The following is a 27,421-nucleotide window of genomic DNA, read 5'->3' as shown; positions in this document are numbered from 1 at the left end:
CAAGAGAAAGGATTTAGATTGAGTTGTGAAAGTTTGCAAGAACCATGTTTGTTTTTGCGAACACAATAAGCTTACTACTTGTTTATTCAGAAAAGACTGAAATGCTTACACAAATACCAACGGCATGCTAATTTTTTTTTTTGGTAAGGTTCCATTTCAATCTATTTCCAAACATATAAATCAGAGGGGTAAATTGAGAACACCAACACAGACTGTCTTTTTGCACAAGAAAAGACAGCCCATGAAAAAGCGCATAACATATAATACCTCTACTTATTTTTAGGGGGACAGTTATGGAAACTCCAAATCTGGACCCACGGGGGTGGAAGCCTCCATTGTCAATGGCTGACGTGCCTGCAAGATATAACGGGCCTGGTGCGGGGCCAGTCACAGAAAACTCGCAAACCGGAGACTCTGTTTGAAGGAAGAATAGTTCTTTGATTCAGCAGACATTTACTGAGCTTTCGTTACGTGTTAAGTGCTGTTCTAGTTAGAGATTCTAACGCAACCCAAGTCCATGAAGCTCTGTTTTTTTCCCTGAGTCATTGATAAAAATGTTAAACAGCAGCTTCAGACATCACTGCTGGGTAAGGGGCGTTCCTCTTGGTAACTGTCGCTAGACAACTCCGTCATTCTCCGTCAGCAAGGCAGGTTCTGTGAGGCTCAAAGATAAACTAAACACACTCAGTAGAGAGAAGCTCAGTGCAGAGGACAATGCAGAAGCCCTGGCTGTATGGCTCAGTTGGTTGGAGCGTCATCCCATAAGGCTGCGGGTTCGATTCCTGGTGTAGAAGATATTTGAGAGGTAACTCACAATGGTCTCACACTGTAACAGTCAAATCGGTGACGCCCACACATCGGTGACCACCATTCTCCTGCCTTGTCCTTGGATTGTGTACGCTGGGAGGAGGGAGTCTTGCACAGAAAGACTCTGAACTGCCTTGCTCTGAACCACCACACACGGAGTGTTCTCTCTCTGTCTCAGAGAGCGTTGGGTGCACCTGCCTGGGCTATCAAAGCTGTGAAATAGCCAGCTGACATTTCTGAAAAGCAAATATTCCTGAAGAGTTCTGGTTCGTTTCCTTTTGATCACTCCTTGATTACAACAACTAATAATGCAATGAAATAAATCTCTTAAAGATCTATTTCCCAATCACAAATCTTCTTTTCTTCTACAAGCTGAGGTCACCCACCATCTTTTATATTTGAAATAGCAAAATGGAAAAAAAAAGTCTCCAGGGATGAGCACCACAAACTGTTCTGGGGACCAGAAAGTTGCGCACAAAGGTATCTTCACTGAGCCACAGCTCAAACCCATTTCTAGGCAGAAGCTCTGTATTGTTTCCTTGGACTAAGGCCTGTTCCTTTAAAACAGAGAGTATAAGCATGTCCTATTCCCTATCTTAAAACCTGGGAATGGTTGGTTAGCTAGAAATGGGGGTGGGGGGTGGTCAGTTGCTCCAACTCAGTACATTCTTCTCCAGACCTGGGCACCCCTAGAGCAGGCATCAAGCGGTAGAAGAAAACCTTTTCAGGTGTTTCCTCCTCTTGACAACAAATTTGTGCCTCTGGAATTGTGAGAAAATAAGCTTCTTTCTTTAAGCCATCTGGTCTGTGGTGCTGGGAAGTCCTGGCAAACTATCACCCCTTTTAAGGCCGATTATTATTGCATTGCACGCACACACCACACTTTGTTTCCCCATTCGTCCATCAGTGGAGGTTTGGGCTGTTTCTACCCCTCGGCTGTTAAAACGCTGCCACAGACGTCGGTGTGTAAATGCGTGTTTGGGCTTCTGCGTTCGATTCTTGGGACATGCACTTTGGAGTGTGGTTGCTGGGTCATGTGGTAATTCTAAGTTTTAAATCTAATTTCAGTTTACTTTTTTAAGGAGCCGCCATACTTTTTGCACTTTTTACTTTACTCACCACTCATAATAAAAACAGGAGATGTATGTATATATGTTGGTTTGGATTCTGGAAATTTGACCTCTGTTCTTTTTTAAAAGCACTCCTGTCTTCTGCTATGAAGAACATTTCCTTATAAAGACAGAACTGGTGTTTCGTCATTTTTTGTGAGTTATCTCAACTCCTTTATCTTTGCCCAACCTTTTCACTTAGTTTACAGGCTTTCTCACCCCTTGGTTATTCTTCAAACCATTAAGTTCAGCCCCTTTAACCCCTTTTCACTTCCCAGGCAATCACTCTTAAATGTCTTTATCACCGTGACTGACACATCTTGTTTCATCCTCCGTCAGAACGCCTCCTTTTCTACTGGCTAATGACCCATGACCATGGGAAACACTGAGAGGGAGCTGGGTCCCCACACCTCATAAACTGTCCCCAAAAGGTCAGCATCCTCCTTGCTTTCCCAGTGGGGGAACCTCAAGAGGAGCAACTTCGGGATGTAAACAGTGAGTCTGAGCTGAGCCACGGTGGCTCTACATTGGCTGGAGAAGCCCTGGTCAGGGAAAGCAAAGAAATTTGCATGAAAAGACAATGCCTCTCCTAAAGGCCTCTGAGAAACTATCCCTCTATCTGTGCGAATCAGGATGTTTGGATGTTGCACAGAAGCCCCGTGAAAAGCCACCTCATTTTATCCGAAGAGATTTCAGCCCTCTCTGTTTATGTTGATGAATGAGCGTGGGTGCAAGTCCTGGAAAAAGGGGTGGAGGAGAGTCACAGCCAACCCTCCAGGGCCTGGTCCAGTGACGGGAGGATGGTTGGGGTGACAGGAGAATTTGGGGGGCGGCTGGAGGAGCTGGAAAGAAACAAGTGGGGGCCCCAGGGAGCTTAATTACTTTTAAAAAGTCGAAAATCAAAAATGATAAATTTCACAAGTAAAATAAAGATGGCATCAGATTAAATGTATTAAGGGAGTGGTTTGGGGGTGATATTGGAGTAACTGTAGTCAAACAGTTGGAAAAAAACACCATGGTAAAACCATGATGATATTAGGCAAGTTATCATGGAATGATTAATACCATTTTGCTTTGATTGGGAGGGTGTTCACAACTGGAAAAGGGTGTGGGGGGGTCTTTGGTATTAGTAAAATTCTATTGCTTCATTTGCTTAATGGTTAACATAGAGACTCACTAACTGAACCCATGATTTGTGCATTTTTCTATATGTATGTTATACTTTTTTAAAAGTTTGTTGGAAGAAACACCTCTAAAATGATAGAATGAGGGCCTTCAAAAATCTATTTCCTCATAAAAGCATCAAGAACACCGGAAAAAACATCAAGAACAACTTTTACAGAACTCCGGAAATTAACTAAAGGCTCGAAGTAGTCTAAAAAGCAGTTTTTCAAGAAAAATGGCTGGATCTCAGTAAGCCCAGTGAGCTTTGTGGCATCTTAAGTTACACTATTCCCACGCCTTTCTCCACAGTTCCACGCAGCTTTGGAAACCAGCAGCCTCACCACCAGGGCAGCCGTGGCAATAAGCAGCCCAGCTGCCACTGGGTCAGGACAAGTTGGCACGTTCTCCAAAGCCCCGTTTCCAGAGAACTCTCAGTATTTGCCCTGGCTGGCAGCTTTCTGCAAGCTCCATTTTCAGGACTTGCCTTTATTTGATTGGATTCAGAGCTGACTCTGCAAGGACAGCCCAACCCCTAGGTCCTTTGTTGAGAACAATCAATGACAACTGTTTAACATCTCGAGGTACCTGAGAAAATATCTGCAAATCACATAGCCAATAAGGGTCTAGTATTTAGAGTATATAAAGAACTCTTACCACTCGACAACAAATACAGGCACTGATACAATTTAAAAATGGGCAGCGAATCTAAACATTCTTCCAACGATACCCAAATGGCCAAAGGCAGGTGAAAAGGTGTTCAGCATCATCAGTCATTGGGAATACAAATCAAAACCACGACGAAACAGCACTTCACACCCTCTGGGATGGCAGTAACAATAAATAAAGATAATAACTGCTGGGGAGAATGTAGAGTAATTAGAACCCTCATACACTGGTGTGAGAAAGTAAAACAATACAGCCCTTTTAGAACCGTTTGACAGTTCCTCGGAAAGTTTCACACAGAGTTACCATATGATCATCAGTTCTATTCCTAGGCATGCACCCAGGAGAACTGAAAACATCTGTCTGCACAGAAACCTGTACACCAGTGTTCACAGCATCACTTGCAAAAGTCAGAAAGTGGAGATGATCCAAATGCCCTTCAACTGATGGGTGGGTAAACAAATGTGATGTATCCATATTATGGAATGCTATTTAGCAATTTCTGAAACATCCTACAACCTAGCTGAACACTGAAGGCATTATGCTAAGTAAAAGAAGCTAATCACCAAAAAGTACACATTGGAACGTCTGGAATAGGCAAATCTCCATAGATAGAGAGCAGCGTGGTGGTTGCCAGGGGCTAGGAGACGGGACAAACAGGGAATAACTGGTGATGGGTATGGGGCTTCTTTTTGGAAGGATGACAATGTTCTAAAAGGAGATATTAGTGATATTTAACTCTCAATTATACACTTTAAAGGGTGGATTTTATAATATGTGAATCGTATCTCAATACGGCTATTATAAAACAGGAAAGTTTGCCCCGACTGGAGTGGCTCAGTGGGTGGCCATCGTCCCCTAAAGCGAAAGGTCCCCCATTTGATTCCCAGTCAGGGCACATGCCTGGGTTGCAGTCTGGTCCCTAGTCAGGGCTTGTACAAGGGGCAACCGATCAATGTTTCTCTATCACGTCTGTTTCTCTCCTTCTCTTTCTCCCTCCCTTTCCCTCTCTCTAAAAATAAAAAAAAATCTTTTAAAAAATGAGAAAATTTATTTTAAAATTGTTTCATGCTATTATTAATCATACCACCTTGCCCCAAGGGTGAGGTGGTTTCCCACGGCTCGGAGGCAGCCCCGTCAACTCAGGGATGCTGCGTGTCCTGTACACCAATGCTTTCCTCCTCGTAGAACCAGGGCTGAAACACAGTTATCAGATGATAACTGTGTTATAGACGGTCAACAGCTATCCTTACACAAATAAAAATGTAGAAAGGTGAAGAAAACCTTCTAGAACCCGATTTCTGGATCTTTGATCCTTCCCTTCCACAGTGGAGAGGGGTGGGGACAGCAGTGTCATGGAGAAGGAGCTTGAGGTGCCCTGGCCAGGACGCTGCCACTAGGTTATCACTGTATACCTCTTATTGAGGAACAGATACACTGTCCAGTTAGGGTGTAGGTGCTCTTGGTTGGGACAGGCATTCTATTCATGGTGCAGGTACGAATGGACAGAGCATCCTAGCAAAAAAAAAAACAACCCCAAAACGAAAACCCAGCAACACAGCTCACAGAGACAGGTAAACCTAGGCTCAGTCCCAGGCTCTGTTCCTTCGCAGGTGTGTTTACCTGACCTTTCTCAGCCTATATTTCCCCATCTCTAAAAGGAGATAATACTACTTGCCTTTTACATCATAAGGTTGTTGTAAGAATTAAATGAGAGTATATGTAATACACACGACTCATATGGATATTGGAGAAATAGTTTTATTGTCGCTGATAGCATCTAATAAGTAGGGTTTTCCAGATATCTTGTAAAGAAAAAAATAAATGTAGATGGGCCTGTAGTTGTTCTCAGACCTCTCAGAAGGCCCTGAGAAGGTGTGAAACCTCACCCTACCCTCCGGACTTGCTGGCCCCAAGCCAGCTGGAGAAGAGCAGTAACTCCCCCTCCCGCCCCCCCACCCCCCCACAGCCATCAGCCTGGCTTGAAACCGACAAAATTATCCAGGGGGTAGGTACGGTGGCAACAGGTACGAGACAGGAAATAACTCACCACTAGGAAAGGAGAGGAAAACAAGTCATTTATACCCACGTCAACCAAGCACGTTCCCTGTTCTACAACCTTGCCACATTTAATCCTTTGTTTTTCCAATTACAAAGGAGTACATGCCCATAAAAAAGTTAATTGTGTCCGAGTCCATAAAGAAGGGCTGACTGAACTTGAACTTTAATTGGGTTCCCATCCCAATTAAAAGAAAAGAGAGCTTTTGTTTTGCTCAACACCTGTAGAAGAAACAGGTTGCAACGCTAGAGAATAATCTGCCTTTGTTGGAAAATCTGTGATGAAGACATAACTTATGCGAGCACCACCAACATAGTGGCTTGCACATTGTTTATTCCAACTATTTCTTCCCAGCTCTCTCCCTACAGCCTGCACTAGCGTGGAATAAACTTAACCCAAGAGTGCCCTCCAGAGGTCACTGGGAATTCAACTGCACCGACCGTTGAAAGGGGAAAAAGACCCAAGAGACACAATTTTATTTTCTTTTACATTATGCGAGTCCGCACTCAAATTTGGTGTCCTAGGACTCAACAGAACCCGACTGATTTGTCACCCATCAGCAGCCTTTGGCCAGAACTTACATGTTTGCAAGGGATACTTTTCGAGGACATGGAAATCTCATGGAGACAAGTCCAGCCAGGCGCCGTGGGAACTGGTGCCGGAAACCGCAGCCTCTGAGCCCCAGAAAGCTGCCCTCCAGTCCCCCTGTCTCTGGGGACGTTGTCTCTCACCCCTGCCCCTCCCTGCCTGTCCACTCCGGGTTCCTCTAAAGGGACCGCCTTCCTCTTGATGTCTGTCTTTCTGTCACTTGAGGCATGTGGCTCTGGCTCTCTGGACATGATTCTCGACCTTTCCCCTCACCTCAAGCCACAAAGCAGCTTGGTCTCTCACTGGCCTGATTCCAAATTCCCAGGAGACAAAACTGATTACCAATCAAGTCCAATAGTTGGATTCAGTTTATCCACCCTGGTGGATGGCCAGTGGGTGGAGGTAGAGGGGTGTGTGTGTGTGTGTGTGTGTAGGGAGGGAGATAGGGTCGGGTCACATAGTACAAACAATTTCAGCACATATACAACATACAGAACTGTGGGAAGCAAACTCTTCAAAGAGTCTGGTTTTTTTTTTAATAGCAATGAACTAGCATTTATAGTTTACTATGGACCAGGAACTCTACTAAGAGTTTTATAAACATTATCTCATCTAGAAGATGATCAAAACTATGAACAGTCAAATGGCAACAAACTCACAACTATCAACAACTGAACAAAAACCAAAAACAAACTAAGCAAACAACAGAACAGGAACAGAATCACAGAAATGGAGATCACATGGAGGGTTATCCGTGGGGAGGAGAAGGGGGGAGGGGAGGGAAAAAGGTACAGGGAACAAGAAGCATAAATGGTAGGTACAAAATAGAAGGGGGGGGTTAAGAACAGTATGGGAAATGGAGAAGCCAAAGAACTTACATTCACAACGCATGGAAGTGAACTAAGGTGGGAGAATGCTGGTGGGAAGTGTGGCGCAGGGTGGAGGGGGATAAACGGGTGGAAAAATGGGACAACTGTGAATGCGTAATCAATAAAATATACTCTAAAAAGACATCATCTCCTTTAATCATCATGGCATGATTGCTATGTTCCACCTTCAGAAGTAACTGCTGAGAACAACGGTTGTGTATCTGACGCATTTCATTCCCGTTGTAAAGATGAAGGAACCAAGGTCAGAGAGGTCCAGTGGAGACGGAAGCCAAGGCCGTGGTTCTAAACCCGGCCTCTAACCACCAAGTCCTCCCTGACCCAGCACGGCCCCTCGGGAGAGGCAGACCCTGTGGCCGAGGCAGCGGAAGGAACAGACTCGGTCTCACTCTCGGGGAGTTTACAGTCTGATGGTGGGAGGCGAGATTTACAGAGGCGAAAGGGTTTGCAAACGGCACAAGACTGACTACAGTGACGACTTGTGTGTGGACCCGTGTTAGCTCTCTCCTACTGGGTAACACATGACCAGCCGTGTGGAGGCACTGAGCCTGTACGAGCCCACAGTTCTGTGGGTCAGATGAGCAGCGCCACGTGATGGACTCTCTGCTCAGCGTTTCTTAAGAGGACATCACGGTGTTGGCTGGGGTGGGGGGCCTCTTTCAAGCTCACTGGTTGTTGGCAGAATTCGGTTTTTGCGGCTTTAGAACCGAGCTGCCCACTTTTCTGCTAGATGTCAACTGGAGACTGACCGATCTCAATGCCTAGAGCTTGCAACATTCCATCGCCAGCTCACAACTGTGGGTATTTGCCTTCCTCCAGGTCAGCTGGGGCTGGGGACCCTGATGACCCCTCTGTTCCAAGTCTCAGGAAACAGCTCTGCCTTTAAAGGGCTCCTGTGATCAGGCCAGGCCCACCACTGTGTCCGGCTGTGACATAAAACCTCATCACGGGAGAAATGCCCCACGTTCCCAGTCCAGGGGCCAATGAGAACACGCACATGGTGCGAGTCCTGCCCGCCACACACCTGGAAACAGAAGGTGTGTGCAGGTCAGAGCCGTTCTCAGGAAGGGGAGAAGGGGAGATTTCTGGTAGGGGACTTGAACTGGGCCTGGCTGGACGGCACACGCCAGAAAAGACAGTCGTCCCCTCAGATGGCCTTAGAAGCTCCTTCCCACTGCTCAAGATAATTTGGAACAACTAAGAGGTAAGGATTTCAAGGAGTATTAGAAAAGATTTTAGCACTGGCATGGAGGAGGGAGCTAGCATTGCTAGACATTATCACAGGATCAAAATCCAGTTGATGAGAATAAAAATAGACATAGAATGAAATGGGACACTCGGAAACAGACACGTATGCATAGGAGTGTGTGGCGATGTGTCACACTAAATCAAGCTTCACAAATTAATTAGGGAGACTTAGTTATTAATAATGGTCTTTGGATAATTACATAGCAACTTATTAAAAATTAGATATAAATTTCCCACTATACTACAGGAAGGTAGACCCCAGCCAAATTAAAATGTTTAATTACGTAGATCAATTTAAAATACAATCAAGACAATTGCTGGGAGAGTTTCAGGCCTGAGAAGATGGTAATGACCTGAGACTGGAAGCAGTGAGAAATTACAAAAGAAAAAAACCCACAAAGTCACCCACAGGAATAGCTGAAACTTCTACACAGTAATAACTGCAGTATTTGACAAGCTGTTAACCACGTAGGGCAAAAGGATCGAGATCTGTAACATGCAAGTGCACACGCCAGCACTGAAGAAAGATCAGGACCCCACCGGACCGTGGGTAGAAGACAAGAACGGATGATTCAGACAGCAGGTAAGAGGAAAGAGAGGAGAAACCTAGGGGAACGTGGTCAGGCGCCCTGATAAAACAAATACAAAGGAAACCATGAAGGTGAGCCGTATTTCTGTTCATGAAATTCACTTTTAGATTATACCGGGTGGGGCAAACAAAGGATTTTAGTTGTGAATGCGTGGAGCAGAGTTTATTCTTGTATTAGTATTTATTACTTACTGTATTCTGTTCCATAGGGACAACTGTGAACCTACTCTTGCCCCACCCTGTAACACCCAGCCCTGAAAGGGTCTCCGTACACGGGCACCTGTACACGTTTGGTGAGAGTGTACTTCGGTAAAACCATCTGTGAAAAGCAACTCAGCGAGACGTCCTTTGACACAGTACTTCCACTCTGGGAAATCTGTCCTAAGAGCACGATTCAGGAGGAAAAATGGAGTCATGGTCACGAGCACTATAAATGTGGTACTTCATGCACAGTACTGAAAAACTGGGAGCCGCAGAATGAGCATCTTACCTGCGTCATTGGTGATGGCTGTGCCTATCGCGACTGTTCAGTAAGGTGGACCACATTCGAAATTGTTAAGTGCAAAAGGAGAACACAGATTCTGCATGTATTGTTATTCAATGTTTTAAAAGCATTCCTATGGCATTGGTGAAACTGTGAGAAAACAGCACCTTTATGGACCATTATAGGGGATAGAAATCAGGGTAACTTCTCGGGTGAAACAATTTGCAATATGAGTAAAAAATGAAAAACCTGATTTATTTTTGAGGATTCCATTTGTAGGAATGTATTCTTCACATAAATGTAAAATTCATGCTAGAATTTCTAGCAAAAAAGATGACCACAAAATGCCCATCAACTGGTGACCAATTAAATAAATCACAGGAGAACCAGTCCATGGAATATTATATGGCTGTTAAAAAGAATGAGAGACATGACATGTTCTCCTGATGTGAAATAGTCTCTAAGATAGGTTTTTAAGTTTAAAAAACTTAAGACGCAGAATAGTGTGAATAGTGTGTCCCTACCTGCGTAAAAGAGAAATAACACGGAGAATTTGTATATATTTAGAGGATTCTTGCAAAGACACCCCAAAGTGGCAGCAGAATGGGGCCCCGGAGTGCAGCTGGTGGCAGGGACTAGGCAATGGGTCTGAATTGAGTAGACTCGTAACTCACTGTCCTTTGGGTCTTATTTGAATGCTTTGCCCTGTGTATGCATTACTTTCTAATGAAAAGAACTGTTAAGAAAGGTAGTCTAAAAATATATATATATATAACAGATGAACATATATATATATATATATAACAAATATATATATATATAACAGATGAACATAAATGAGATTAAATTAAGTCTATTGCATTAGTATTGTGGTTTGTATGGTCATAGGTAATATCTTAATGGAGAAAAATTAAGTTGAGAATTAGTGTAGTGGAACTGCAAGTCATTCTTTCCTTTCAAAGGCTATTTGCAATATTATTTTAATGTTGCCAATGAAATAAATAAAGATTAGTGTGCGGACAGGACTGGGTGCCTGAGGAATGAACTAATAGCTTTGTAAATATGTTGCTCTGGAATAAATAAGCAGGAGAATAATGAGCCGCGTGCGGGGAGCGCACAAAAGTGGGCCAGGGAGCAGGCGGTGAGCAACAGGGCTGAGAGGAGGGAGCCAGGGGGTCTGCCTGGTGGGACGCCTGGCCGGGACACCCCCACCCCCGGTGGGAACCCCAGTCACCTAGAAAACAAGGGGGGAGGAACCGGAGGAACTTGGGAGGAAGAGCCAGCCTGCGGAGCCGGAGGACACCAGCCCTCTGGAGAGCCAGTCGTGGGCACGGGGCTGATGAGAAATGTCTAGATCCCCAAAACGTGAAATGAGACGTTTTACTGGGGAGACAAGGCTGACCTCTATACCTATTGGCGACTACTCTAAAAAGGTTAATTTCTCATTCTTCTTAAAAAGAAAAAGAAAAAGATGAACATGCACCTCCATTATATACACATTTGCATGTACCATTGTACTAATGTAGTATATGCATTATAAAACATATTTAAAAAGCATTTAAGTATTTAAAACAGATACACTTGACCTGGACTGATTTACTAAAAACAAGAATGTAAAGCCAGTGTTATTTTTAGGAAAAGCTATGTAGTTAAATATACTTCAAGGTTTTAAAAAACTTGGCCTAACACTTTGGGATATGCTACTACGTAAGAATGGTTTAGAGTTCAAAATAAATGCGTGTTGGTTCCCAGGGCTGCGGGAGCTACAGACAACTCCCAAGGGTCGGGAGATCCAAATGCAAGAAGCAGGCCAGTGGCGACATTTAATCAACCAGCACACAGGGGCGGGCAAAATGAGGTTTATAGCTGATTGTGTGAAAAAAAGGACAGGCAGATTATGATCATTGCAATAGCTTTACTGCCTCAAAAGAATGTCACAATGCAACTGTAAACCTACTTTTGCCCGCCCCTCTGTTTACTTTCCAGCCCCACACACTGCTTTGTGTTAATTTGCAGCTTGGTTGCATTTTTCTTGAAAAGTCTTTGAAAGGTACTACCTTTTAAAAATAATTGTTAACATGTAACTTCTCTAAAGTTTTTGGAAGATTTAAATAAATAGAAAGTTTTGTTCTCAAGGTTTCAAATATGCCTGTGAAACTTTTTGTTGCAAACAGCCTTTTTTGTTTAAAAAATCACGTACGTCTGAGACCATTTCCACTTTCTGAAAGTGCGTTTTGGAAATGCTCTTTCCGTAGCAGGAGTGTCTCTCAGAGAGCAGTTACTCTCCGGCTTGTCGTTACTGTGTCGTCTCTACCTTGGAGGGACAGGTCATGTGTGCTGTGCTTTGGTTTGTGACCCCCAGGAAGCGGGCAACTGAAACCCACTTGTTTTCAGACACAAGGTGGGCGAAGGGAAGGCTTGTGTTTTTTTTTTATGGAAGGAGAAAAACAGTCGTCTTTAAGTTCGATCCCTCCGTGAGGTGCTGTGCCTGAAGATGGACAGCAGAACTCCAAAGAGTGAAACATTTTCACAGTCATTTCCCATCTTATTATGGAGTAAACATTCTACCAGTGTTAAAAGTCTCATTTTTATAAGATGGACCATACTGACGACATTCTTTAGCATTTTGGGCCCCTCTGTCTCTAGTGTCTTAGCTGCATTACCTTTCCCAGGACCATGGTGGGGAATCAATTTCATGTTCTGGCCTATATTTGTAAACTTGCTCTGAATTCTTTTTTCTATTCTAGTCAAAGCAGCTGTTACCTTATATATATTTCCCCATAAGCCATTATTTTAACTCACACAGTCACTGACTTTTGAAAATACACCTTTTCTGGCATCTCTTTCTTTTACTGATTCATAAATAAGTAGGTGCCCTTTTTCATTACTGAAACAGAATTAAGCAGTGGTGTTGGCCGACACGAAGTTGTTCTGTACGGTTTGCTTATCGACTAGTGATTTAGTGATCAAATTGTGAAAGAGTTTAAAGGCTTTTTAAAATTATGCCTTATATCAAATCTACCACTACATGACTGGAAATTAAGACTTTATGTAGTAATACTTCTTCAAATAAATCTCTCCTACAAATAATAAAGAATCAGTAAATCTTCCATTAACGTCATCTGTAGGTTCTGGGAATGTAAGGGAAATGATGTACGATGAAACCAATTCTTACCATGGATTAACTGACAGAATGACAGTTGAGCTGAGGCATCTCATCAATGGTACAAGGAGAGGACTTTGAAGGAACCAGCGTTACTCCAGGGCCCGCTGTGCCCTCACTTGGGACCCCTGAGAAACAGCAGCACTTTCCCCCAGTTTCATAGCCAACCCCCCACACTGGGGGCTGCTTCTTTAAAACTTCAGCAGGGCTTCTGCGCATCTTCCAACAGGATTTGCTGACAGAATCGAGCATTTTGTTTTGTTAGCTATACTGTTTTCCATGCATCATGCTAGCTATTCTTAGCCCATCAGGAAGAACGAGTGATTTCCTAATGGTACAGGACTTTTTATGTTGCTTTGAGCAATTAAGTAAAAAAAAAATTTCCAAATAGGTTCTGAAATATTCAGTGTAGTGCAATTCTGAGCTAAATTTAGTATTGCATTAATTTTAAACATTATCCAAACATTTAAAATTACTTGTGCTCATGTTGTGAGAGGTCAGATTGTCAGTATCTTGCTAATTATGGCGGCCTTATGACACCCACCAGTGTGATCGCAAGGCACATTCTAGGGTCATACGTGAGGCTTTTCTGTAATGGTGGAGACTAGCAGTGTATATTTCACACTGTCTTTCCATAACTTCAAATTTTATTTTTTTTGTCTTCTTGTCAACCTGAATAAATTGTCATCTTACCTCATAATATGGCTCAGCACATACCAATGGTAAGAAAAGGGTCAACACAGCCATTTTTCTTATGGTTTACTTACATCTGCCCTGATTATATTATTAATGTAATTAATGTGCAGTAAGTTAATTATGTCACATATAATTAACATTTACCAAATAAAAAATAAAGTTCTTGAGGGATAAAAAGAATTGACACAGTAGTATATTAATATTAGTTAGATACTATATATAATTATAAAAATAATATATACTATAATATAATCAATATTAACAATTAACACATAGCAAATATTTGATATATTAATATAATAATATATAAACAGTATATGATTAATATAATTAATACAATAATATGTTGATTGCCTTTTTTCCTCCTCAAGAATTTTAGTTTCTCTGTTTGGTAAAGGTTAATTTAGTTAAAATGAAAGAATTTCAGCCGTAAACCTACTTCACTCAGTGAGGCTACATGAAATAAGAGAAAACTGAGTTAAGCAGGGAGGGGCCCTGGTGGACGCCTGCCCCCTGCTGGATACGCCCGGTGCCACCTGGGACACCGCGGAGGTTCTTTCGTTCGGGAGTAAGGATACCAGTGCCGATCCGCAGCTAAAACCTTAGCTAGGCTCAATTTCTTCCTTCTCCCCTTGACCGCACGGGTCTTCTTGGGCTTCCTGCTTGGACGGCAGGCTTTCTACAGTGCGAACCATTTCTGTCTACTGCCATCTGAGTCCTCTCCGCCGCTCTGCCCGTCCAGAGGGGACTTCGTGGGGGCGGACAGTGGGACTTGCTAAAACCCTTGAGTCAGGGGAAGACCCCAAGCCTTGCCATACAGCTTGACAGAGACTTGCACTTCCTGGGGCTTGAATTTTTAAAAAGGACGCCACCTCCCTTCCCCCTGTAATGGCTCAGGCCTGCTTCTGGGACATTCGTGAAAACAGATCTGTGGTTCCCAAGTCCAAAAGTTTCTTATTAAATGCTAGCCCCGTTTAAGTGGGATGACCTTCATGTCCAGCCTAAAGGGCTGAGCAAACCTACACTTCAGCTATGAAAATAGCCCAGCCCTCCATCTCCCTTCCAGCCCCGAAAGGCAACGCCTACGTTCAAGTCCAAACACACTGTAAATGATAGAGTCATCCTCTCTCTGGTGAAGAAAGAGCGAGCCCTGGACAAGGCAACTGTGGGATGGGTCAGCTATCAGGCCATCGCCGATGGCCCTGCACCCAGGTTTCTGTGGCTGGGGGAGACAAAACCCCGATATTCACATACAGCCCTGTATCCAGGGTTCAGCAGAACTGACACCTACGTTAGTGTGGTTGGTAGGATAATAAATACTATGGGTGTCATAGTTTATAGTTTTAACTTGAACATTTCACCTAAAATGTCAACCAGTGTGCTGGAGTGTGATAGTGTTGTGATGCAGAATTACGTGTTAACGACTTTGTAATGAAAGATTTTGTAATAAAAAAGGGGCGTTATTTGTGCCGGACCCTGTATTTCCACATTGGTGAACCCTGTCATCCCAAAAGCCCCCGGAGTCACGTCTCTACTGCCCTTTACACAGAGTACAACTGAAACTCACAGACTCGAAAATCTTTGGAGAAAGATCATATTTCAAAGAAGAGTCCCATGAAGAAATCTTCATCTGTTTAAAGCCCATGTTTTATTATAAATTTTAGCGCGCATGCCCATACTCGTGCCCTGGAAATAACAGATTTATTCCCTTGCAGAAGGGGGCAGGAACCCCTGGTCAAATACTAAAGACAGAAACTCAAGTCTTTAACCTCTGTGCTCAGCCAGCAGGTTGCCCGGGGACAGCTCGGCCAGGCCATGTGGCTCTCTGCCTGTGCTACAGGAGGCAGAGACGGGGCAAGGGTGGAAGCCTGGAGCTCCGTGACCTCTTGGAAAAGAAAAACTCGAGAGTCATTTGAGGGCATCTGGTGCTTTTAAACATGGACTGAGGTAAAAAACTGAGGGCGATGTTAAGACTTCTGAAACTGGCCAGGGAGTGGAGGGTGCAAAGTCAGGCTCCTACCATTGTAACTGTACCAAGATGTTTTTCTTTTTCTGGTGTGCAATTACAATTACAACAGCCCCTAAAAGCAATGTGAAAAGTTTCACAGCAAGTCTTACGTGGGGCATCTTGCACACCAACGGTGTGGATCTCTCAATGGTGGCCAGAGGAGAGGCAGGTCACTGGGATGAAGCTAAATGGCGTGTATGGACGGAGTTCTACAACCTCAACCCCAGTTAAGTCCTGAGAATGGCTCCTGTTAAGGAACCTCTTCCCTCACCAGCACGAGCGGACTCTGCAAAGCCACTCTAGAAGTGACTCTGGACATGGCCTGGCTGCCACGGAGGGTGAGTTAAAGTTGCCAGGTTTCTGAAAGAGTGCACCGCCTTGGCCGGCGGGGTGTTTGGTACTACCTGGCTACTCACACTTTCCTAAGGCTTTCAGATTCTGGAGGCTTAGTCGGACTGGGGAAGCAGGGGCTTCCCTCCACCGTCCATCACGAAGACCTCAGCACTGTGGGTTTATCAGACCAGCGACTCATCTACCTGTAGGGTACCTGCAGGCTGTGTGTGTCAAGAGGGAACGCCACTGGGGGGAACAGGGATCGGGCACTTCCTGGGGGTGGCAGGAGGACACCAGTACGCAGAGGTGAGGATGGCGCCTGAGTCACTTTCTGCTTGGGGGCTGAGGTGTTGCCAATTCTAGGACAGCTATGAAGGCAGAACCATGATCCTGAAAGCGCAGCTGAGAAACCCACACAGCCTAATAAACCATGAACTTGACGGAAACTCCCAGCACTTTCTCGCACTGTGCTTGACTGGCTTCAACCACAAGATGGCAGGCGTCGGCGGGAGATCACCCACGGCTGGCCCAGAAGCCTCCAGGGAGCTGAGCTGAGAACAGGCTCCTACCACCCAGGCCAGCGGCTGTCACTGATACACTCTTATTGAGGAGAAAGGTCCTTGAGGTCACTACCATGCACTCAGAGATAGGGATGGAAAAACATGTAGAGAATATGTAGATAATTCTCATTTTCTATTTGCTTTTGCTGTCCACAGTAAATTGTTAAAAAAAAAAAAACAAGAACAAAAGCTATCCTAATTTCATTGGTTACTTTTTGCAGCATTGAAGAAAATGTTTTAAACTTTGAGTCGGAGACCCTGAGTTCTAGTCCTCACTCTTCTCTTAATAAGGTAACTTGACCCTGCGAAACCACCTGCTGGGGCCTCAGCTTCCTCCTCAGGAACCACCAGGAGACAGGCGTCTGGGATGAGCTCGGGGGTACCGCCCGGAAACCAAGTCATGCCGTGGATGGAGTGGGCACAGATGGGAGGTCCAAGACACTCCATTTACATGGCCTCCTCAGGGAATGGGCTGTTCCACACCACGGGTTTCCTGGATAATTGGATCCTAAATGCTGAAATGTGTTTTCCTTTCAACCTTCTGTAGTGGGAATCTTTCTAGAGTGTTGTGACATGCTTCTCAGGCTTCTTAGATGGCAGGCGGAACCTAATCTAACCTTGCCCGAGTGTCTCCAGGTCATCACGATGCCCACTTTGCACCACAGACACAGTCCTGAAGAGTGTGTCATGCCCTCGGGCACAGACAAGTAGACAGGACCCTCTGCCAAGTGGCCCCAGAGACTGTGGTCTAAAGCTATAATTGGCGATTCTTTTCTTCTTCCATCTCCTACATCACTACCTGCCATCATTTCTCCAAGTAACTCCGTCTAGCAGCCTCTTGACACTCTGTTTAAAATCTGCCACAATCTAGACAGAACTCAAGGTTGCCATGGGTAACCAGAGTCTGAGCTTGTAACAACCCTAAATTTAATTTTACACACAATTTAAAGGCAGTGGGTACTGTGCTAAAGGCCACTCCTGGCCTGGGCGTGTCTTCAGCTAGTCGGCCCGAGGGGTAATGCAGCTGGCCAATCGCTCTGAGCCCCCCGGCCCCCCGGCCAGCCCTGCACCCTGTTCTTGCACTCGCTGGTGTCCTTCCCAGTTGGCTAGTACCCAGGCCACACTGGTTGCACAATATTGAAATATTGCACTGGTTTCTGGGTTGGAGATGAGTCTCTTTTCTTCCGAGCGAATTGCCAGAGTTGGAGGTTCTTCTCTGACCCTTATACACAAAGGCATGTCCTCAGTCGCATGCCGAGCCCTGGGTTCGGGTCACCTGAAGCCAACCAGCTGGGTGTTAATAGCTACTTTTGGTTGGATATGGAGCACGGGCCAGATGCACATTCAGTACATTATATAAATCATCTTCGCTCACCCGCAAACGGACCCCATTGAGGAAACAGCGCTGACGTCCTGTGGCTGTGGGCCGCGCCCGTCACATGTCCCATAAGTGGGTCTGGGAACCAGACCCCCTCTCGGAGGCATGCTTTTTGCACCGTGTTCTGCTCAAGTTTATTAACGTATAAGAAAGTCCAGTCAGGGGTCACATCCTGGAAAGCACATTTGAAGTGAAACATGGCCCTTTTCCTTCTCAGCAAAGGCTACTTGTTTTTGGTGTGTGGGTTGTGTTTTAATTAATTCCACATTGTGTCGCCGATTTGGAACAATCTGTCCCCAGGGAACAGATCTGGTTTACTTATAGAAATTGAGCTGAGGGAGGGAGAGACTGCGGTTATAAAGTATTTGGAGGAACTAATCAAAAAAAGCTTTCCCAGTTCTCTCTGCACCAAACAGAAGTAAATAGAACATTCCAGAAAGTCTCATCTTTCCAAAGTAGGTATGATAGAGCTCACAAACAAAACCTCAGCTAAACCTGCAAGACGGAGCATGTGACATCAGACATAACTAAGATCCCTCCCATCCCGAAAAGTTCTCTAGATGTTCACTCCAGGACAATGCTGTTACCACTCGGGAGAATGAGGGGCTCTCAGAGCCAATGGGGGAGCCTAAGAGCAAGCTGTGGACCTGGGGGCTCTCGGCCAGCCATCAGCCAGGAGTGGGGTCTGTAGCAGAGCGACAGTCATGAATTTAGCTCTGGAACTGGTCCTGCAGTGCAGACAGATGCCATACCCACGGCTGTGAACCCTGTTGTCTCCCCAGGGAGGGACTTCTCAAAGTGACTCTAAACGAATTTTTAAAGTAAGCAAACCATGACTTCACTGTCCACACTCTGCACCTGCTCCTTCCCCCCGGTGGACCCACACGTGACTCTCCATGTCCTCTCCCAGACACAGCCACAGAACTCTCACGTTTCCAGAGTGGTTCTTGTCGGGGGGAGCCCCAGGAAAAAAATGAGCAGCCACAGGCAACAGAATTCTGGATGCTAGGCACCCAACATCCACCGATTGGAACAGCCACGCTCCCTCTGTGGTGACCAGGAACGATACACTCCAGGCCCTGATTCCAGCTGCCAGTAGCTCCTGGGCTTGTGGCAAAGTAACACGGCCTTCCCCTGTGTGTGCGTCTCTGCCATTTTTAGAACAAGAGTCATAGGGGCCTGTCCTGCTCCCATGTGGCCTTGTCTTACTTAAGTAATAACATGTGCGACGGCCTTCATTCCAAATAAGGCCGTATCGGAGGCACCAGGGGTTAGGCCTTCTGCATATAAATTTTGGGGCAACACAGTTCAACCCATAGCAGCATCTGAGGTCGTTTTGAATTCAAAATCAACCTCAAGAGAAGGAACAGAATGAACTCCCCAAAAGATTGCCTCACAGTATAATTGCAAGTAATAGTGTGGGTGAAATCTTTGCCTACCAGGGTGGGTCGAGGAGGCAGTTGGCTGTGGAGCAGAGAGGCACACCGGGCTCTGCACAGAGTCCTAAGTGCTCCTCACCACTTCTTAGGGCAAAACCCACCTGGGCGTGTGCCAAAGGTTAGCGTCGCAGGACACTCCCCACTCACCTGGCCCCACTGACGTCCACCCCGACCATCAGCTGCCCGTTCAGGGAGAGGACCTCGTCACGCAGCCGGACCTTCCCGCTCTTCCCGGCCGGGCTGTTCTTCCTCAGCTCCGTCACCCAGATGCAGCCCACATCCAGCACAGGGCCCTGGTGGGTTTTCCTCTTCTTGCCCCCCCTGCGCTTTTCTCCATAGTCCCCAAAAACAGGGATGTTCCCAAAACTGAGGCCCACAGTATCTGTGTCCCCCAACTCCTTGGAGAGGTACACAGTGCAGATCTCCATCCCCGGGGGGCTGTGGTCAGGGGGCCCTGCACTCTCCTCCACGGCGAAGTTCAGCTGGATATACTCCTGCAGCTTCTGGATGGCCGCCTGGCACAGCCGCTGCTCTGGCCCGTCCCCGCCCTCCCGCATGCTGTTCTCCAGCCACCGGCAGAGCAGGGGCAGGTGCAGCCCGGCATTGTCCTGGGTGATGGGCATGGTGCTCACTTCTGAGCTCCAGCATCATGAGAGGACCTGAGCCTGGGGGCTGGGCCCCACGGGGCCCCACGTCCCTCGGGAGCCCTGGCTGTCATCAGCTTGGCCTGAGCTCATGTCCGGGCTTGCAGAGGAAGGATGCTGGCTGGAGATGGGGCTGTTCAGTTTGGCAGGAGGAGGACAGGACACAGACCCACAGAGGGATGATCGTTGTGCCTGGAGTGCTCAGTGAGGGGAGGGGGCAAGTGTCCGACCAGTCATTGCTTGGCTCACATCACAGCAGTGCCCACACAAACTGCCCAGAAATGGCGTGTTCCTTCATCGGCCATAGCACGAGCTGACGAATTCATTCACACCTGGAAGAGGAAAAGACAAAAACCCCCACTGGTCATGACAGTGAGCTTCTGACGCGGAACACATGGTCTCTGGTATTACAGAAAGGCAACATTTGCTTCCTGAGCCAGAGGCCTAACGCTTCCACCCATTCCCCAGTTTGGCTCCCTCCACCCAGTAAACAGACACACACAGACACAGACAGACAGATGGACACACACACCCATACCCTTCCCTCACACAGGAACCTCTGGAACACTGATCACCAGGGAAACGAGATGACTTTTGCCAGGTCAACCCCCATCAAGCTCCCACGAGCCAGAAGACCACGTGGCAAGACTAGATGATCATAGAGAGGTGAGGACTTATTCAAGGCCTTGCGTTCCTAGGAAGTTGAGATCTATCTCCCTTGGCCTGGATGAGTCCGACTGCACACATGGGAAGGCTCTCCATTCTGGGACTGCGCTCCCACAGTGCTGCTAAGAGGAGAAGGAGCCAGTCAGCCGGACGGAGACTTGGACTGAGGTCCAGGACGCCGCCCATCACAAGCTCACCTGTGGACTTGTCTTTGTCAGGTAGACCCATGGGGAACCCCATCCCTTGGCAACCTACAGGTCTTGGGCTCCTCTCTTTTTCTCCTCTGGGAAACTATGAAAGCCAGGCTACTCCTAGGCCCATCCAAGAGCCTTCTCCTCCAGAGAAGCATTTCTCCACGCTTCTGGGCGAGAAGGTTGGCTGTTCGCTCGCCGGCTGCAGGGCCAGCTGCAGCAGGAGGCTGGCACAGTCTCACCCCCACTGATTTCTGCACGGCGCTGGCCACCCCCCCCCCCCCGCCCAGCAAAAGGTTAATTGAATTTCATTACCCGTTCATCTTCTCCACCCAAGAAAATTTTCACTTCCATCCCCTGTAAGTGCAGAAAAATGACCCCTTTCACTCCTCCCTCTGAACTTCGCTTTTGCCCAAAGTCAATATAAACTGGGCCATCAAAGATGCAAAACATTCTTCACCTTCTCAGGAAGTGAGTTAACAAGAAATCATAATAAATGGGAGAGGTGTCAGCAGCCCTGTCAATAATAAATAGCCTTGTTACTTAGTGACCATAAAGAAATGTCTAGTGTTGTAGGTTTTGATTTTCCAACAAAGTCGAGTGCCAGCTATTAATGGGTTCCAAATACATCAGAAGCTCAGCAAATATCATCTACAGAATCACATGCCTATTAAAAAGAAACGCAAAATCAAAGAAAGGATAATCCATACATGTGCAAAAACAGAATGTTCCCTTTGGCCAAAATAAGTAACACCTTGCACTGAAAAGTAATGCCACGCAGGCATATTAACATCTTATAAATAAATGAAAACATTTTCCATTGGGCCTAGCAATCTTTCTGAGTCTCCTTTTCCTCCTCCGTAAAATGAGANATGAAAGCCAGGCTACTCCTAGGCCCATCCAAGAGCCTTCTCCTCCAGAGAAGCATTTCTCCACGCTTCTGGGCGAGAAGGTTGGCTGTTCGCTCGCCGGCTGCAGGGCCAGCTGCAGCAGGAGGCTGGTGCAGTCTCACCCCCACTGATTTCTGCACGGCGCTGGCCACCCCCCCCCCCCCCCCCAGCAAAAGGTTAATTGAATTTCATTACCCGTTCATCTTCTCCACCCAAGAAAATTTTCACTTCCATCCCCTGTAAGTGCAGAAAAATGACCCCTTTCACTCCTCCCTCTGAACTTCGCTTTTGCCCAAAGTCAATATAAACTGGGCCATCAAAGATGCAAAACATTCTTCACCTTCTCAGGAAGTGAGTTAACAAGAAATCATAATAAATGGGAGAGGTGTCAGCAGCCCTGTCAATAATAAATAGCCTTGTTACTTAGTGACCATAAAGAAATGTCTAGTGTTGTAGGTTTTGATTTTCCAACAAAGTCGAGTGCCAGCTATTAATGGGTTCCAAATACATCAGAAGCTCAGCAAATATCATCTACAGAATCACATGCCTATTAAAAAGAAACGCAAAATCAAAGAAAGGATAATCCATACATGTGCAAAAACAGAATGTTCCCTTTGGCCAAAATAAGTAACACCTTGCACTGAAAAGTAATGCCACGCAGGCATATTAACATCTTATAAATAAATGAAAACATTTTCCATTGGGCCTAGCAATCTTTCTGAGTCTCCTTTTCCTCCTCCGTAAAATGAGAAAGTTAGGCTAAGTGATCTCTAAGGCCCCTCAGACTCTGTGGAGAGATCCTTAAATGCAGTGACCAAGTTGTATTCAACAATATACTCCCCACCCACTACTGTGCCAGTCACCTTGTATACTCTCAATGACTTAAAACAATTTTTTAAAAGAGGCTTTACATTCAAACTTTAAGGGTCTGTGATTCAAGGTACTAGTCTTGGTTCCAGTGGCTCCATGCATATGGAAACAGAGTGCATGTCTTGGACAAGATACTCTAAATAAGTCTGACCAAAGAAAACCAAACTTTGGAGCAACAGAGAACTTGTTTTCCTGATGTCAACTTGTATTTGTGCAATACATGTTTACTGAATCTCAATTAAGAACCAGACCTTGGCACTGGGAATATACTGTCAATAAAGCCAATTCCTGGCCCTGAAAGAATTCATAGTCTAGTGAGAGATGCATAAATAAATGGAAACCAGTGTGTAATAAGTCTACAACAACCCTCTTAACAGAATTGACAAAGGTGCTCTCCTGGCAGCCAGGCCCACACAGTTTAAGGCCCCTGCCCCTGGCAAGGGGCCCAGAGCTGGGCATCTTGTGAGAGCTGGAACTGAGTTCTGCCCTGAGAACTGAGAGCTGGGGCCTAGAGAGAAAGGGTCTGGTCTCAAGTGTGTGGTGAGGACCATAACTTGGGATGTAGGGATTGTAAATGGCAATAGTCTACTGGGCGTGTTGACTGAGTGGCAAAAAAAGCCATCCTGCCAAGAACTAAAATCAATCAGTGGAAGAAAAAGGCACAAAACTGGGGAAGGAGTGGGCTCCGGTCTCCCACAGCAGCCCTGGCTTCAGCATCAGCCATCCTGGGTGGGAGGCCCTGCTGATCTCCCCTCCAGTCTAAAAGACCACAGCCATCCTTACAGTCAACTACATTGTAAAAACTTACCTACTTAAAAAAAAAGATTAAAAAAACTAAGCTAAAAATACCTTTAACTAAAAATAAAGTTTACCTTGAGCTGTTTTCTATACTCTGCAGCTCAAAAGTTGGTAGATGATATACTGGCGGTGAGCAGAGCTGACTGGCTCGGCTTGGAGCATCGTCCATCTGCAGACCAGATGGACAAGGCTGAGGGGGCAGAGTCATGAGATGCCAACATGGCTGCCAGGGGCCCAGCCTCTGACCCTGCACGTGGGGAGGGCAGGGAAGGCATTTTCAGGAAATGAAAAATTGCTTCAAGTGCACAGACACCCTCTGAGACCATCTTACTTTGATGTTTATGGGCTACACAACTTTCAAATTCCATACTTATAAGTATGAACTTCCCAGTGATACTTCCAGCCCCCTGTTCTATCAACTCCTTTTCCTGGGACTTTCTGTAAACAAGGGAAGTAGAGGTTGAAAGGGTTAGGGCAGTATCCTCACGCCCTGAGACTGCTCATGACCCTGCCAAGCCAGTTTCCTGGCCCACCAGACTACTTGTGACTCAGTTATCCCAACTCACTTGATAGCCCGAGGCTCCATCAGAACGCTCTCCCACCTCGCTCAGTAGACAGCTGGTACCAGACGTAATGGCCCGTGGTCAGACTGACCCTCCTGCACCTGGGAATAGCCGGCCTTTACCTAACTCTTCGTCTGGACTCACATCCTGGAACCCTGAGCCACTGGCCCAGAAGCACAAGAGACTAAGCCCTCCCCTATCCCCCCACAAACCCCGTGCCTTTTCTTTTAAAAATCCCATTCTTGCCTCCCCCTGCAGTTGGTCCAGACTCAGCCCACCTGTAAGCACAGCATCCAATAAAGGCACTTGGATCAGAGCATCCAGCTCCTCCTACCTCTGTATCTCTCCCTAACAGAGGTAGTCCCATCCGTCTCAATAATCTGAGCTGACTCAGGACAGAAGATGCACAATTTTGCAATACTATGAAAGCATGGTTCTTCCACGACATCCATTGAAACATTCCAGTGAACAAAACATTGACCGAGACAAGATACAGAAGAACAGAAATCTGCAAATGGTTACAAAGACCAACATTCCTATTTGGCTGATCCCACAAAGGTCTGAAAGCTTCTCACCCTGAAGATTAATCCATATTAGCTGAGAGCAGAATTTGTGGATGTGCAGGTCCACTGCACAGTCCAGTTCATGTCTGTCTATCGTATATAATTCTTCAATTAGAGTCTCATCTCAAGCAAACAGCCATGATCATTTAATTTAATTTTGAGTAGCCTGAAGCTGACAGCCTTAGCATTCAGAATGAATGTGCTTGTCACTGAGATAATTTCCTGATGCTGTGTTTACTGTCTACCAACTTTCTCGGGCCCCTTTGCAGGGAACTCATCATTCACAACAGGCTGATGTCCCTCACAAGGGGATGAAAATTAGTGTTACAGAATGAACCTGTGGGGGTCAAGAGAGCCCGGATACTGTTACGGAAGCAAGCCCCCTCCCCCGGGGTCTTTCTGCCACTGTGGGTTCGTCGCCTGCCACCAGGTTTTAGGAACTATTGCTCTCAATGCCAGGCTTTGGTAAAAAGGAAAGAAACTATTTATTCAAAAGTTATATGGGTTTACAGTAATGGAGGAATGTCATCATCAGAATCCCAAAGTTCCTTTAAAACACACACAGTCCTGCCTTCCTGACTTTGCCCCGTCGGGCCAGTCGGGGTGCCGCATCTCAGGAGCAGAAAGAGAAGTCCGCAGATCAGCTAGACTCCCAGTTCCTCTTAGTCATCCGTGCTTGGCTGGTCTCCTGCAGTCCCCAACAGCATCAACTGTGTTGTGCAATCTCCAGCTCTTCACCCCAAACCACATGGCACCTCCTCATGGCCCACCAGCCAGAGTCCTTTCACCCCTTTTCTTCCTGCATGGTCTCACATTGTTCTCCATCACTGTATCCCATTGTCTCTCATTGTCCCCCATCCCACATGGTGGCCAACCTTTAGTTTAAATCCCAGCCTGGATCTTCCTCCGTAGTTCTGACTTCCCCCAGTTCTGACTCCTCCCACAATCAGCTGGTACTCTCATATTCTCTGCCTTTCTTGGCTGCTATAGTTAGTCCGGGCAGGTGTGGCCCTGTGGTGCAGAGCAAACCATCTCTGAGCTCTCTGGCAGGCGCAGTAAGGGGAGCTGCCTCCCACTTACACCAAGGTCAAAGTCAAGCCCTTCTCCTTTGCTAGCCTGCTGTGATATGCAAAATAACCCTCAATGGCTCTGCTCCATGTCTCCCATCCCCCAGCCAGACTTGGGTGTGTGGGATATTCTATATTCCCAGATATCCCAAGTTCTGGACCCTGTTACAGATCTCCACTTTGGGGAGCCCTCAGGTCTTCCAGCCTACATCACGTTACTCCAGTTCGAGGGTGAGGGGTCCATAAAAGTCTTGGGTATTATAATGATTGGTGCTCTCCCACCCCCTGCCACAAAGCTAAGTCATATCAGAAAAAAACAAATCTTACTTTTTAGCATTTAACTTCCGTTAGAGAAAATTAAATTAAATTACATTTTAAAATTAATAAAGTTCAAGCAAATGAACTTTTTCCCTCCAGGACAAGGAGAAGGGAACAAGAATAGAGAAGACTAGGGACCACTGAGCTAAGTGGAACCAGTCGTCTGCACAAGGGCACAGGCCAGAGTCACCGGAGACCCAGAAGCCAGTCCTGAGCCCGATGGGGTTCCTCCAGACCTTGCCTCAAAGTCGGGCTCCCAGCAGGCTGTCTTGTGCAAACCGCTTCTTGCAAACTGTCCTGGATTCTTGCCATCCTCCTATTCTGACCTCTGCTAACGTTCCAAGTTCCTAAACCTTCCTCTCGTCTTCCTACCTTTTGGACTGGATTCCGCTCTTGACTTTTAGAAAATGCTCACATTTTAAAAGAAAAACAGTGCTGAACAAATATCTAGTCATTCATTCAACAGATGTTCACTGAGGGCCTATCACGTGCTGGGGCCTGAACAAAGCAGACAGGAAATAATGGTGAATCAGTCAACTTAAAATACTACAACGTCAGAGGCTAATTAGTCCCATGCAGAGAACTGTGGTCTGTCGGAGGCCAGTGAGGGGTGCGGGATGGAGGGATTAGGAAAGGCCCCTCTGAAAAGGGACTTGGATAAAGTGAGAGACTGAGGAGAGAGTGTATCTGTGGGGAGGCTGTTTCTGGACAGGAGACAGCAAGTGCAGACTCCCCGGCGAGAACCCGTGTGGCTGCCCACGGAGGAGAGAAGATGGGTGTGGAAATGCCCCTGCCCACCGGGTGCTTCCCTGCTGTCTTATTCTTTCCACCAACCTTCACAACCACCTTAGAAAACCAGGGCATCTGGCTCCATTTCACCAACATCGGCAGGGCTGTGGGCTGTCGATTAGCAGCTGTTATTGAGTTCCTACTTTGATTTGGGGACACAAAAACAATAAAAAACAAACAGCCCTGGCTGGTGTGGCTCAGTGGATTGAGCACTGGCCTGTGAACGAAAGGGTCACTGGTTCAATTCCCAGGCAGGGCGCATGCCTGGGTTGAAGCCAGGTCCCCAGTAGGGGGCACTCGAGAGGCAACCACACACTGATGTTTCTCTCCCTCTTTCTCTCTCCTTTCCCCTCTCTCTAAAAATAAGTAAATTAAATCTTTGGAAAAAAAAAAAAACCAGAGCATGTTTCTGCCCCTAAAGAGCTAAACACACAATGGTTTACTAACCTCTGTGTGCAGCCCCAGGTGTTACAGACAAACCCACGATGGACTGAGCAACTACAAATATGAATGATTGTGAGGGACTCCTTCAGGTCGGCTTATGTTTTAGAAGAGCAAGGTACTGACCAATCTGAGGAGTAAGTACTCTTAAATAATTTGGGGAGTATTTAAGAACATAAATAAAAGTTTCTTGTACAAAATGAAGGACTTCCATCTCATAGCTTACTAAGGCTAAAGAAAGACTAGGTCATTTTCAAAAACCTGCTTTCCTACAAACCAAAAATTCCACTTTCACTTCCTCCCACACCCAGCTATTACAATGGACAGACCACATGCTATCAAAACCAACACAGTGAACAACACCAAGTTGTTCACTAAAGACAACGATCCCAAATGTTGCTTCTTGGCAGGGGTGACCTTCAGTGCATGGAACGGTGTGATCCCTG

General features: G+C 46.2%; 1 protein-coding gene across 3 annotated transcripts in view; it reads right to left on the bottom strand.

Moving 5' to 3' along the window:
- The window catches only part of PDZD2 (PDZ domain containing 2), a 207,869-nt gene extending 187,722 nt beyond the window's left edge, over positions 1-20,147 (bottom strand). For all 3 annotated transcript variants that reach the window (XM_037063120.1, XM_037063121.1, XM_037063123.1), the window contains exon 1: positions 19,323-20,147. In XM_037063120.1, coding sequence (XP_036919015.1) covers positions 19,323-19,798 — 476 coding nt within the window. In that variant the 5' untranslated portion in view covers positions 19,799-20,147. The remainder of the gene's footprint in view (positions 1-19,322) is intronic.
- Between the last annotated feature and the right edge of the window lie 7,274 nt (positions 20,148-27,421).

The sequence above is a fragment of the Sturnira hondurensis genome, unplaced genomic scaffold, assembly GCF_014824575.4.
Source record: "Sturnira hondurensis isolate 20B ecotype Veracruz unplaced genomic scaffold, ASM1482457v3 Scaffold0014384, whole genome shotgun sequence".
Classification (NCBI taxonomy): Eukaryota; Metazoa; Chordata; class Mammalia; order Chiroptera; family Phyllostomidae; genus Sturnira; species Sturnira hondurensis.
The sequence above is the reverse complement of the archived record's forward strand: the minus strand, read 5'-3'. Positions and strand labels throughout refer to the sequence as shown.